The 12,218-nt window shown below is 38.5% G+C and overlaps 1 protein-coding gene across 17 annotated transcripts in view; it reads right to left on the bottom strand.

The window, feature by feature from the left end:
• FIP1L1 (factor interacting with PAPOLA and CPSF1) overlaps window positions 1-9,823 on the bottom strand; it is a 69,420-nt gene extending 59,597 nt beyond the window's left edge. For 9 of the 17 annotated variants that reach the window (XM_040238201.1, XM_040238203.1, XM_040238207.1 and 6 more), the window contains exons 1-5: window positions 9,482-9,820; window positions 8,300-8,344; window positions 8,157-8,196; window positions 4,688-4,745; window positions 3,523-3,626 (exon numbers count right to left, since the gene is read on the bottom strand). In XM_040238201.1, coding sequence (XP_040094135.1) covers window positions 3,523-3,626; window positions 4,688-4,745; window positions 8,157-8,196; window positions 8,300-8,344; window positions 9,482-9,566 — 332 coding nt within the window. In that variant the 5' untranslated portion in view covers window positions 9,567-9,820. Of the gene's footprint in view, window positions 1-3,522; window positions 3,627-4,687; window positions 4,746-8,156; window positions 8,197-8,299; window positions 8,345-9,481 lie in introns of all 17 variants that reach the window. The other 8 variants (XM_040238213.1, XM_040238214.1, XM_040238215.1 and 5 more) reach the window with 4 other exon arrangements.
• Window positions 9,824-12,218: the final 2,395 nt, after the last annotated feature.

Raw genomic sequence — 12,218 nt, 5'->3', positions numbered from 1 at the left:
TTACATGAAGTTCTTTACTTCCCACCCAGCTACTTTCCCTTCCCCACAGTGCCTTTTAAAATGTTACTTTTCTTTTTTAATGCCACCAAGCCTTTGCATTCATTGTAAGTAAAGAAGCTTAGCTGTCTGGAAAACTGTATTCAAGTAAATCTGACACCAATCAATAGCTGCTCTGCCACCATGAGATGTCAGGCTTCTCTACGGGCTAGATCCTATGTACCTGGATGTCTAAAGGAACTTCAAATTAAATGTACCAAGAAATTTTATTTTAACCTGCTCCTCCCACCTTACCCATATATGGTAATAACTAATCTAGAAATCTCCAAATCATTGAGTCCTTTATCTCCCTTTCCATCTATAACCAACCATTGCCCACATTATTTCCATTTATTCTTTACTCATAGATATCAAATTATTTCATCTATCCCTATATTACTGCTGCTGGCTTAGTTTTATCATCCCATGTGGATGATTACTTCAAATCTATTAACTAATTTCTGTCTAGCACATCTCAACTACTTCTGCTAGTTTTATTTCAAATGTGACCGACATAATAACCTTTAAAGGTTCCATGATGACATGGCAAAAATGTACTAATGTTCCTCCTCTGTGGTTTAAATAAGCAACCTTTCTCATCTACCTTATTCTCCAGCATTCTGGTTCCTCTAAGTCATGCTTCCACTACATCTAAGTAGCTTCCTCTGCCAAAACCATCAGTCCATTTCCTTCTGTCTCAAGAATTACTGAAATAAATTCAATTAGAATTTTCTAGAATTTTCTCTTTAACACATGTAGACTTTTAGCAACCGTCCTCTCAAAACTTTTAAATCACTGTACACGTTTCTAGCTAAGCACTTATACTGCTTAGCTAGAAAGTGTTTGCTCACATGTCTGTCTTCCTCACTACTTTTGATAAACAAGAATAGTTTATATTCCCATCATCAGTTAACAGAATGCCACACAAGCTGTCTTTAAAAAGTATTTAATGAATGAGCAGATGAATTTCAAAGACATAGCTGAGAAGCCACTCTTCTATACAAGGTAAATTATTCCTACCCTAAGATTTGCTTTTCTTCCTACCTTACTTATAGATACAATAAACTCTATGACAAAAAGTGTGTTACCTACAACAATTCTAGTTTTTACTTTCTAGCAGCTTACAATAAACCAATTTAGCATTGTTCCTTAAAAACAATTTGCTCTTTAAATTTGCTTCTGAAAACACTGTACAAAGTAAGTATTCATCAAATTTTCTCCTTGGCTTTCTTTCAGTTTTCAATGGCTATATCTTGAGATAGCAAGGTTAAAAAAGTTTTATACTCTCCAGAAAGATCTGTAACTTAGTTTGAAATGCATTAAAAAATACAAAAGAAAATATGGACTGTTGAGTGGGTGGAGGCATGGAGGTAGGTAGTAGATAGGTGATACAGCAAACACAGCAAAACATAAATTATATAATCCAGCTGATGAGTAAACAGGTGTCCACATCAATTACTTAAACTTCTTTGAATGTTTGAAAATTTTCATGGTCAAATGTTGAGGGAAGAAAAAAGTTCAAAGACAACTGTGTTTTTAACATGCAGTCTATTTACTAAATAAACATCTACTAAATACCATATGTAGGACAATGTAAGAAATAGGAAAATTCATAAACCATGGTTTCTACTCAAAGATTTCACAGTCTGTGATAAACGTGCAAACATAATTACAATCCATGAAACTGCTATAAGAAATAAAGTTCAGATAAAAGTACTATGGGAGTCTATGTGTATTTAATATTTGTATGAAAGTCTTATCCCAAAATTGGTCATATTAGTAAAAAATAATCACCATTTCCTTTAATTCTTCTATACTTGCAAATACAAATAATTTTACAGGATAATATTTACTAAAAATGCAATGAATACTATGGTATTATTTTGAAGTGTTCCTTCTGCGTAGTGCAAATGAAAAACAAAGTCAAAGTGTTAGTCACTCAATTGTGTCCAACTCTTTGTGACCCCATGGACTGCAGCCTGCCAGCAGGACTGTAGTTCCTCCTGCCTATGGGATTCTCCAGTCAAGAATACTGGAGGGGGTAGACATTCCTTTCTCCAGGGGATGTTCCCAACCCAGGGAGTGAACCTAGGTCGTCTCCTGCAGGGTAGGTAGATTCTTTACTATCTGAGCCAGCAGGGAAGCCCAGATGACAAAGGCCTATTACCATAAGGGCTTACTAACATCACAAGCTCAATACTAATCATTTACTTTACGTGGGGATGAGAAAAACATCAAGCATTACCCTAACATGAATCATTTAAATCCTGCCCCCCCACAAAAGTTGCTAGGGTCTTAAAATTCCACAAGCAGTCATTATTATAATGCAAAACTGATTATGACAACTGAATTACCTTTAAGCTTCCTGAAATAACTTCAAAAAATTTCTCTACTAGATAAAATATTCAAAAGTATTTGTGTATATATTGTTCCATTTCAGATAAGACTGTGCAATTAGTGAAAAGTTTGTTTCCAATGTACTCGTACCACAGTATACATCCAAGTTGAAAAGCAGAGAAACAATGTCAACTCTTATTCTACCACCACAACAAAATCACAATCCGTACTTTATTCCTCAGCAGTCCATTCACTTGATCCAGCTTTACAGACTATAAACCCTGAGACAACGTATTGGCATAAACCGCCCTCAGGATTATTAACCACTTGAAAAATACACTATAAAAAGCAAAAAGAAGTACTTTGGTTATTGTTTTTATTGAACAAAAAAGCCAAACTCAGGTCTGGAAAAGTAATAAAATGTTAAAAACAATATAGATGCAAACAACAATTTAAGGTTTTCTAATTAAAAAATCTGCGGCACTCAATTAATTTGTAAAAACACTTCAATTTCAAGAATAAAAAACTGCTACTTCCACACAAGTTTACCTAACTTTATATTTAAGAAAAAACATTTAATTCTGAAATCCCTTTACATCATGAGATGTAACTAGATGCACGCACGCCTGCCAAGTCGCTTCAGTTGTGTCTTGACTCTTTGTGACCCTATGGACCATAGCCCTCCAGGCTCCTCTTTCCATGGGATTCTCCAGGCAAGAACACTTGAGATTCCCCTGCCCTCCTCCAGGGGATCTTCCCGACCCAGAGATCAAACCCGTGTCTCTTACGCCTCCTGCACTGGCAGGCGGGTTCTTTACCACTAGTGCCACCTGGGAAGCCCTATAACTGACATATAATGCTGTATTAACTTCAGGTTTACAACAGAATGATTTGACATACGTATAAATTGTCAAAATGATTACAGTAAGTTTAGTTAACATCCATCACCACAGGTAGTTACAAATATTTTTTTTTCCTTGTGACAAGAACTTGTAGCTACTATCTTAGCAATTTATCAGATGAAATTTTAGTAGGAATTCATATCATGGTCAGAAGGAAAATTGTGAAAACAATGGAATCAATCACGAATTGTCTGATACAGGCACACTGCCTTGATTTACGCACATACGACTGTGACTTGTAACTCACCCATACTGTGGTGCTCCCGTTTTAATGTCTCCTATAGTGACGTGAACATCGTCCTCATCGTCATCACTGTCGCTATCACTATCGTCTTCAGTCTCAGTCACTTTCTACACCAAAAGAACAACCACGAAATGCACTCATTAATCCGCTTCAACACTTGATCTGAGATGTGTAACTGAAAAGGTAACCATTTTGCATTTTTTGAGCTCCTTTTAAAGGAAAAAGTTACAGTGCCGCAGCCTATTTCAACTCATTTACAACTCTGATGTTTTACATGACAAAAGGATAACAATGTTAAGTAAAACTTTTTTCGTCATTGTCTTTTTGTAAATAACACCGTATGTATTTTTCCTATTAAGAACTGCTCCTCTTAAAAATAAGACCTAAGGCAACATACTAAAATATCTAAAAGATAAACTTAAAAAAATTTGAGGAATTCTTAACAGAAAGAACATGAAGGTAAAAGGAAAACAATTTTTAAGGGTCACAGAGTCATGGTTAAAATCACCAAACAGTTAAAAAACAGTTCACTTACTCCTGACAATCATTTACACACAGTAGAGGCCCTGCATGCAAATGACTGCGGGAATACTTCGTTTCCATGAGTAAAAGTTGGGCCATACACTAAGGTTTTATTTTGTCTCTAAAAGGCTGTTTTGTGCTTAGTCACATAAGAGTAAAATTTAAAAGTAGAACTCATAGGCTAAATACTTTTTTGTATACAAGTTCGAGCTTGCAGAATACAATTTCGTTTTTACAGGATTAAAACATGTTAAAACATTCCTAAGACCAATGATTTGTTCACCTGCAAAACGTCACTTTTAACAGGCATGAGATCAGACTGTCACAACACATATATATATAAATATATATAAATTAAATATAGATATATCTGCTAAAAAAATTGACAAACTTGGGTTGCAAGATGCAATGTTTGCTTTGAAAAAAAACTAGGCTCTCTTATTATTAATAATAAACTGCTCTTTTATTAAAGCAATAAACATTAAGCCTTTGTAAATGTTCCATTTCATCTAGAGTTTCCTCCCACTAATTCTCATGCAAAATACTGCAAGTAATTCTAAATTTGGGGTTTTTTCCTATGTGAACGGGAAACTACCGATAAAGATTTTGAACAGAGAAGTAACCAGATCTCAAAGCCTTGTGTTACCGGTTTAGGTACGCCATTTTCAGGAGTTTCGTCTTCAATTCCAGATGGAGGATTGGCACTACAAGCAACAAAAACACCGCAAACGCTGTGTATTACTTTTCTGAAGTAAGGATGGAGCATTATAGTATTTTTAAGCTATGTCTGATAGTTTCTTGAAATTACTGTCTCCGTTGGATAAGAAAGAAGATGGTAAAAACTGCCTGTCTTACTCTGCTATTCCTAATGCCTATACAAAACACGTACATTCAACACTGGAAGTAAAATGGAATTGCACCCACAGTTTGTTAATGATGCCAAATTTGCAGTTTGATGATGGGATACAATTTGAGTTTACATTTTTAAAATATGCATCATACTTAATCTTATTTACCCTAAAACTACCTTGAACACTGAGGTACTGTAGGAACTGCCAAGGGCTATGTAACAGTTTCCTCTTTTCTTTCTCATTTTATAGTTTCATCTTATTGGATATATGTCCTTTGTGAAATAAAAAACAAATTTTAAGATTTTAAAAAAGTTAATTTTCATTTAAGACTGCCTTCCAGTTTGGCAGTGAGGAGCTCCAGATCTAATTTTCACACATGACAAAAATACTTTTTTAAGGCTAGTTATTAATTTGAATTTGCCCTGTTATAACAAAATTGCTGCTGCTGCTGCTATGTCACTTCAGTCGTGTCCGACTCTGTGCGACCCCATAGACGGCAGCCCACTAGGCTCCCCCGTCCCTGGGATTCTCCAGGCAAGAACACTGGAGTGGGTTGCCATAAATATTCTTATTCGCACGAGACTCAGCATATGGCCATTATCCATGAAGTCAAATTTCCAGTACTATAGTGCAACTGGTTCTTACAATTATAATTTTTATAGTGGAAATTAATCATTAACCTCATTTTATAAATAAACTCAACTACAAGGCAACTCACAATTATGTAGGTAAAGCATTTCTAGGAAAAATGTCCAGATGTTGATACAGTTCAAAGCTCTTTTCACTGAATTCCTAATCTCTTCTAAACTTCACTTTTTGTCAGTTTCTATAGGAATCAATTTAATCTCTAGAGTGGTTTTTTTTTCGTAATACAATTTCCAAATAAAGCAAAATGAAGGGTAAAACCTGAAAATTTATAAATATGCAACTATGATTATTCAGTACATTTCTCAGAAACCAGCTGGGCTTGTTCTTTTATGTCACAGAACAGTATATTTAACCAAAACTTGGATCAGTGAAACATGACAATTAGAGATAGCACAATGCAATGGTTAATGACAATTTCAAGGACGGGTTAGTCACTTTTTTAGTCACAAGAACCTGGGGAAAACTAATAGCAAGACCTCAGCTCATTTAGGGCAATGTAATATGTACCACTCTGAATACCAGAACACAGGTTTGTTTGGCAGGGCGCTCGTGCCCAACAGACTTAAGTTTTTATTCTCTATCACCATTAAAATGCTAGAAATGTGGTAAAATTATAAGCTTTTTCTAGAAAAATAAAATTTTAAAAATAGATCTTTTCCTTTGGATGAAATAAACAGCTTTCCAAATAAAGTGCTAATAAGGAACATGGAGACATTTTGACAGTGACAAGGGAGAGGGCTTCCTCTCCAATCAATTTAATCAGGCTGTGTACTGAGGAAGTAAGAAATCAGAAAATAAGCTTCAAGAATTGTAGCCAAGAACTCATATTAACAAAATAAAATAAAAATTAGTTCACAAATCGTGTTATTATCATTAATTTCTGGACCAACTGAAAAATAGGACAGGAAGTAATATTACTTTCATCACTATATACTACACAAATCCTAACTTTGTTATTAATTGAGATCAGGGTTAGGGACTGATTTGGATATATCCATTTCAAAATTAAATAACAAGATTCCAGATGGTACAGTACTGAGTTAATTTAAAAAAAAAACACATCCAAAATAGGGGTATTTTTAAGCGAAGAATAAGTTCAACACCCCCTGAGCTGTTTACATTTCTCACTTCTTCCCTTCATCCACTTTTTAAAAAATAGCAGCAGAGATACAGTTCATATTCCATACAATCTACTCATTTGAAGCATACAACCAGAAGATTAAGTATGAAGACAGAATACTGTACCTATCTAATTACAGTACATTTCCATCATCCCAAAAAGGAATCTTACAGATATGTAGTTGGTCTCCATTTTTCCTACCCCAGTAACTACTAACTACTTTTTGTCTCTTTGGATTTACCTATTATGTACACTTAATATAATTAGAAACGTAATACATAGTCCTTTGTGCCTGGCTTCTTTCACTAAGCATAATGTTTCCAAGGTTCATCTGTGTTCTAACATATTAGTATTTCATTTCTCTTCACTGTCAAACAGTATTTCAACTTATGAATATATCACTTTTCTAAATCTGTTCATTCATCATTTAATGGCTATTATGAATAATGCTGCTATGAACATGCACATAAAACTCTTTGTGATGTGTTTTAATCTCTCTAAAGAATCTACCTAGGAGTAGAATTCCCGGATCATGTACATATGGCAGCTCTACATTTTAACCTTTAGAGAAACTATTAGACAGTTTTCCATAGTAGTTGCACCATTTTACAATTCCACCATCAGTTACAATTTCTCTGTATTTTCAGGAGCACCTGTTACTACCTGTCTTGATTACAACCATCCTAGAGTCAGACACGACTGAGCGACTTCGCTTTGACTTTTCACTTTCATGCATTGGAAGAAGGAAATGGCAACCCACTCCAGTGTTCTTGCCTGGAGAATCCCAGGGACAGGGGAGCCTGGTGGGCTGCCATCTATGGTGTCGCACAGAGTCAGACACGACTGAAGCTACTTAGCAGCAGCAGCAGCAGTGGGTGTGAGGTGGCATTTCCTCCTCTTTTTAAACCCAAATATTCTTTAAAAGTCCTTTTTGCAATCATGCCTCCCCCATTATAAGACACTAAGGAATCCGGTCAGAGTAATGTCAGCGTGTATCCATGTACTTGTATCAATGAGCTATTTTGAATTTAGGATAAGTTTCTCGCTCCCTAATATGTTCAATAAATGACACTCACATCTTTCTAATAATCTAACAAACATTTCCAATCTTATAAGAAATTCATTCATTCCACATTTAATTCTAAATTTGAAATACTTAAGTTATTAAGTTGTAAAAGTAGTTACCCAAATAACTCTTTATTTTTAAAAAACTTAAACCTTTTTTCCTTAGTAATGGTTATACCGTATACTCCACTTAAGGTTATGAAGTTATTTAATATGAAAAATATTCAAACCCTTACCTTTTTGTCCCCTAGGCTATTAGCAAACAGAATTGGTTTAAGAGTACATCCTGAAACAGTAATAAACTATAAAGGACTCAAGTGTCTTCCAATCTCATTCAAGCAATGATTATAACCAAATAATGTTGACAGTCTGTTGACAGGACCACTGTACCACACGATCTTTGTTAAGTATCAACAAGAAATTTCACTAACCTGGCATTTTCTTCTTCTGGCCTTTCAACTTCATTTTCATCTACCAAAAAAAATACATACATACATAAATAAAATTAACAAACAAATCACTCTTAAAGAAACCATTATTATGAAAATCTGAAGTGATCATCACAAGCACTAACCTAGGTCCTTTGCCAAATCAGTGTGCACATGCACGTCCCATGGGCCTATAAGCACATCCAAAGTTAGATCACCTTAGAATGACTTAACAAGATTATGTTTTTAATGAAAAATAAACTTTAAAAAATAAACTTTTAAGTAAAGATTTCTAGGTCTTTGTAAAAGAAACCCTACACAGTTACATTTCAAAGAGTACTAACTAATGCTAAATCTTGCACCAAAGGTAATGTATTTTACAAGTTTACCAGAATCAACATTTGTCAAAGTCACATCAAGGAGCAGCAAGGTGCCGAAACATGCACTTTTACTAGACTACTCTAAACACAATCGAGAATATGCCCTTTAGGCACGAAACAAACATTAACTCTCAAACTTAGCACAAACAGACAAAAAGGGACTGTGACTTCACGGAAGTTAAAAAACAAATGTCAAACAACTCTCTTTCACTGGGTAAGCAAAAAGATGCAGTAAATTCATTTTGTGAAAAAGATAGATACACGAGATGATACTGAAAACCATAAGCCTAAGGGACATGAGGTACTTCTATGTGGGTTAAAGCGCAGTCTCTTAAAAAAGAAAAATTTCACCTTAATACAGGAGGCATTCGGGGTTTTCTTTATGGGCCATAATGTATTCCATCTCTTTCTCTCACTCTTTTTAATTAATTATTTTTAAAGCACGACTTTCAGACAAGGAGGTACCCTTGCAGGTGCATTCCACACAAACTGACCATCAAGAAACAAGACGTTAGTTTTACAGCATCAACTTTATTTAGCTATTATTACAGAATGACTGTTTGTGGGACAAGAATGGCATCCTACAGTCAAAGGGCAACAAGAAACACGCCAACAAAGCTCAGAATCGATACAAGAAACAAGTGAAAGAGTGCTGAAGCGAGGCGGCCGAGAAGGGCGGGCGAGGCTGGGTTCCGACCCCGCGCCCCCGGCCCGGCCCGGCCCCGCAGCCGCTGGCTCGTTGCGCGTTGGGGGCGTGGGCTGGGCGGGAGGAGGCGGAGGGGGGCGGGGAACGCGCACGCCGCGCTCGGCCTAAGGCAGGCCGGAGGAAGCTCCGCACGGAAGGCCGCAGGCGGCGGCGTGAGGGGCCCGGGACGCCGGCAGTTTGCGGGTCGGGAGGGGAAGCCTCAGAGAACCCGGGAGAGAGAGAAGGGACAGGAAGTTCCGTACCGCCATAGAGCCACTCTTCCTCCTCATCCCCTCCGGTCCCGCCGCTCAGCTCCGACACTAGGCGCTCGACCTCGCCGGCCGACATGGCCGCTCCGAGCACAACTTAAGCGCAGTGATCAACAGCCCCCTCCAACCCCTTCCCCTGCCTCGCTGACCAGGGGCTCGAGAGGGGCGCGAACCCGCCGGCGAGAGGACGAAGGAAGCACGAGACTGAAATCCAGGGCAGACAGCCGCGGAGGCGGCAAAGCAGACGACTCCGGCGCCCTCCGCCCGCGCACGCGCAGCAGCACCAAAGCGCCGCGGCGTTTCTAGGTGGCTTCACTTCCGCGGCGGCGGCCACCTGAGTCTGGGTGCGCATGCGCGTCGTGGCGGGCCCCGCCTCCCCGTGGGATCCCGCCGGCATTTTAGCGTGGCTTTCTCTCCTGACGTTCTACGTTGGCTAGAATTCCCCTCCCCCAATGTCGACTCTGATAGCTTGTGTTTCTACTGCTGGAGAGAACACCATTCTTACTTTCTGGCTTTGATGCCTGCATTCTCTTCTCTACCTGTTCTGTTTTTCTAAATCTTCTGAAAAGCGTTTCATTTTTCACTTGCATCAGAAGTGATATAAAATCGTTAGCCTATCAGTCCCTGTTTCTCATCAGAGAAGAAATGTAAATCATGCTCACTTTCCTGAAAAATTAGTTTTAACAGCAAACAAAAGTCAAACCGAAAAATCAAGAATGCGTTTTCCTTGTCAAAAAGAACTCATCCACTACCTCCTTTCCAGAAGTAGGTCTTGTTTTTCTGTTTCACGCACAGCATTATGAAATTATATACATAGTTGCTTCAAGTATATCGTTGTGGAAGAACCTGAGATTAATGAGCCTTAAAGTGTACAACATTCAGAAACATTTCAACATTCAGAAAACTAAGATCGTGGCATCTGGTCCCATCACTTCATGGCAAATAGATGCAGAAACAGTGGCTGACTTTATTTTGGGGGGGCTCCAAAATCACTACGGATGGTGATTGCAGCCATTAAATTAAAAGATGCTTTCTCCTTGGAAAGAAAGTTACAACCAACCTCAGTTCAGTTCAGTTCAGTCACTCAGTCGTGTCCAACTCTTTTCGACCTCATGAATTGCAGCACACCAGGCCTCCCTGTCCATCATCAACTCCCGGAGTTCACTCAAATTCACGTCCCTCAAGTCGGTGATGCCATCCAGCCATCTCATCCTCTGTCATCCCATCTCCTCCTGCCCCCAATCCCTCCCAGCATCAAAGTCTTTTCCAGTGAGTCAACTCTTCGCATGAGGTGGCCAAAGTAATGGAGTTTGAGCTTTAGCATCATTCCTTCCAAACAACACCCTGGACTGATCTTTAGAATGGACTGGTTGGATCTCCTTGCAGTCCAAGGGACTCTCGAGAGTCTTCTCAAACACCACAGTTCAAAAGCATCAATTCTTCGGTGCTCAGCCTTCTTCACAATCCAACTCTCACATCCATACATGACCACAGGAAAAACCATAGCCTTGACTAGATGGACCTTTGTTGGCAAACTAATGTCTCTGCTTTTGAATATGCTATCTAGGTTGGTCATAACTTTCCTTCCCAGGAGTAAGCATCTTTTAATTTTATGGCTGCAATCACCATCTGCAGTGATTTGGAAGTCCCAGAAAATAAAGTGTGACACTGTTTCCACTGTTTCCTCATCTATTTCCCATGAAGTGATGGGACCGGATGCCATGATCTTCGTTTTCTGAATGTTGAGTTTTAAGCCAACTTTTTCACTCTCCTCGTTCACCTTCATCAACAGGCTTCTCAGTTCCTCTTCATTTTCTGCCATAAGGGTAGTGTCATCTGTGTATCTGAGGTTATTGATATTTCTCCTGGCAATCTTGATTCCAGCTGGTGCTTCTTCCAGCCCAGCGTTTCTTATAATCTACTCTGCATAGAAGTGAAATAAGCAGGGTAACAGTATACAGCCTTGACGTACTCCTTTTCCTATTTGAAACCAGTCTGTTCCATGTCCAGTTCTAACTCTTGCTTCCTGACCTGCATATAGGTTTCTCAAGAGGCAGGTCAGGTGGTCTGGGATTCCCATCTCTCTCAGAATGTTGATTGTGATCCACACAGTCAAAGGCTTTGGCATAGTCAATAAAGCAGAAATAGATGTTTTTCTGGAACTCTCTTGCTTTTTCCATGATCCAGCAAATGTTGGCAATTTGATCTCTGGTTCCTCTGCCTTTTCTAAAACCAGCTTGAACATCTGGAAGTTCACGGTTCATGTATTGCTGAAGCCTGACTTGGAGATTTTTGAGCATCACTTTACTAGCGTGTGAGATGAGTGCAACTGTGTGGTAGTTTGAGCATTCTTTGGTATTGCCTTTCTTTGGGATTGGAATGAAAACTGACCTTTTCCAGTCCTGTGGCCGCTGCTGAGTTTTCCAAATTTGCTGGCATATTGAGTGCAGCACTTTCACAGCATCATCTTTCAGGATTTGAAATAGCTCCACTGGAATCCCATAACCTCCACTAGCTCTGTTCATAGTGATGCTTCCTAAGGCCCACTTGACTTCACATTCCAGGATGTCTGGCTCTAGGTGAGTGATCACACCATCATGATTATCTTGGTCATGAAGATCTTTTTTGTATAGACAGCATATTAAAAAGCAGACAATCTAGACAGCATATTAAAAAGCCAACAAAGGTCCATCTAGTCAAGGCTATGGTTTTTCCAGTAGTCATGTATGGA

This window comes from Oryx dammah, unplaced genomic scaffold (genome assembly GCF_014754425.2).
Source record: "Oryx dammah isolate SB20612 unplaced genomic scaffold, SCBI_Odam_1.1 HiC_scaffold_3, whole genome shotgun sequence".
NCBI classification, from domain to species: domain Eukaryota; kingdom Metazoa; phylum Chordata; class Mammalia; order Artiodactyla; family Bovidae; genus Oryx; species Oryx dammah.
Note: the sequence above shows the minus strand (reverse complement) of the source record. Positions and strands in the feature narration are given on the sequence as shown.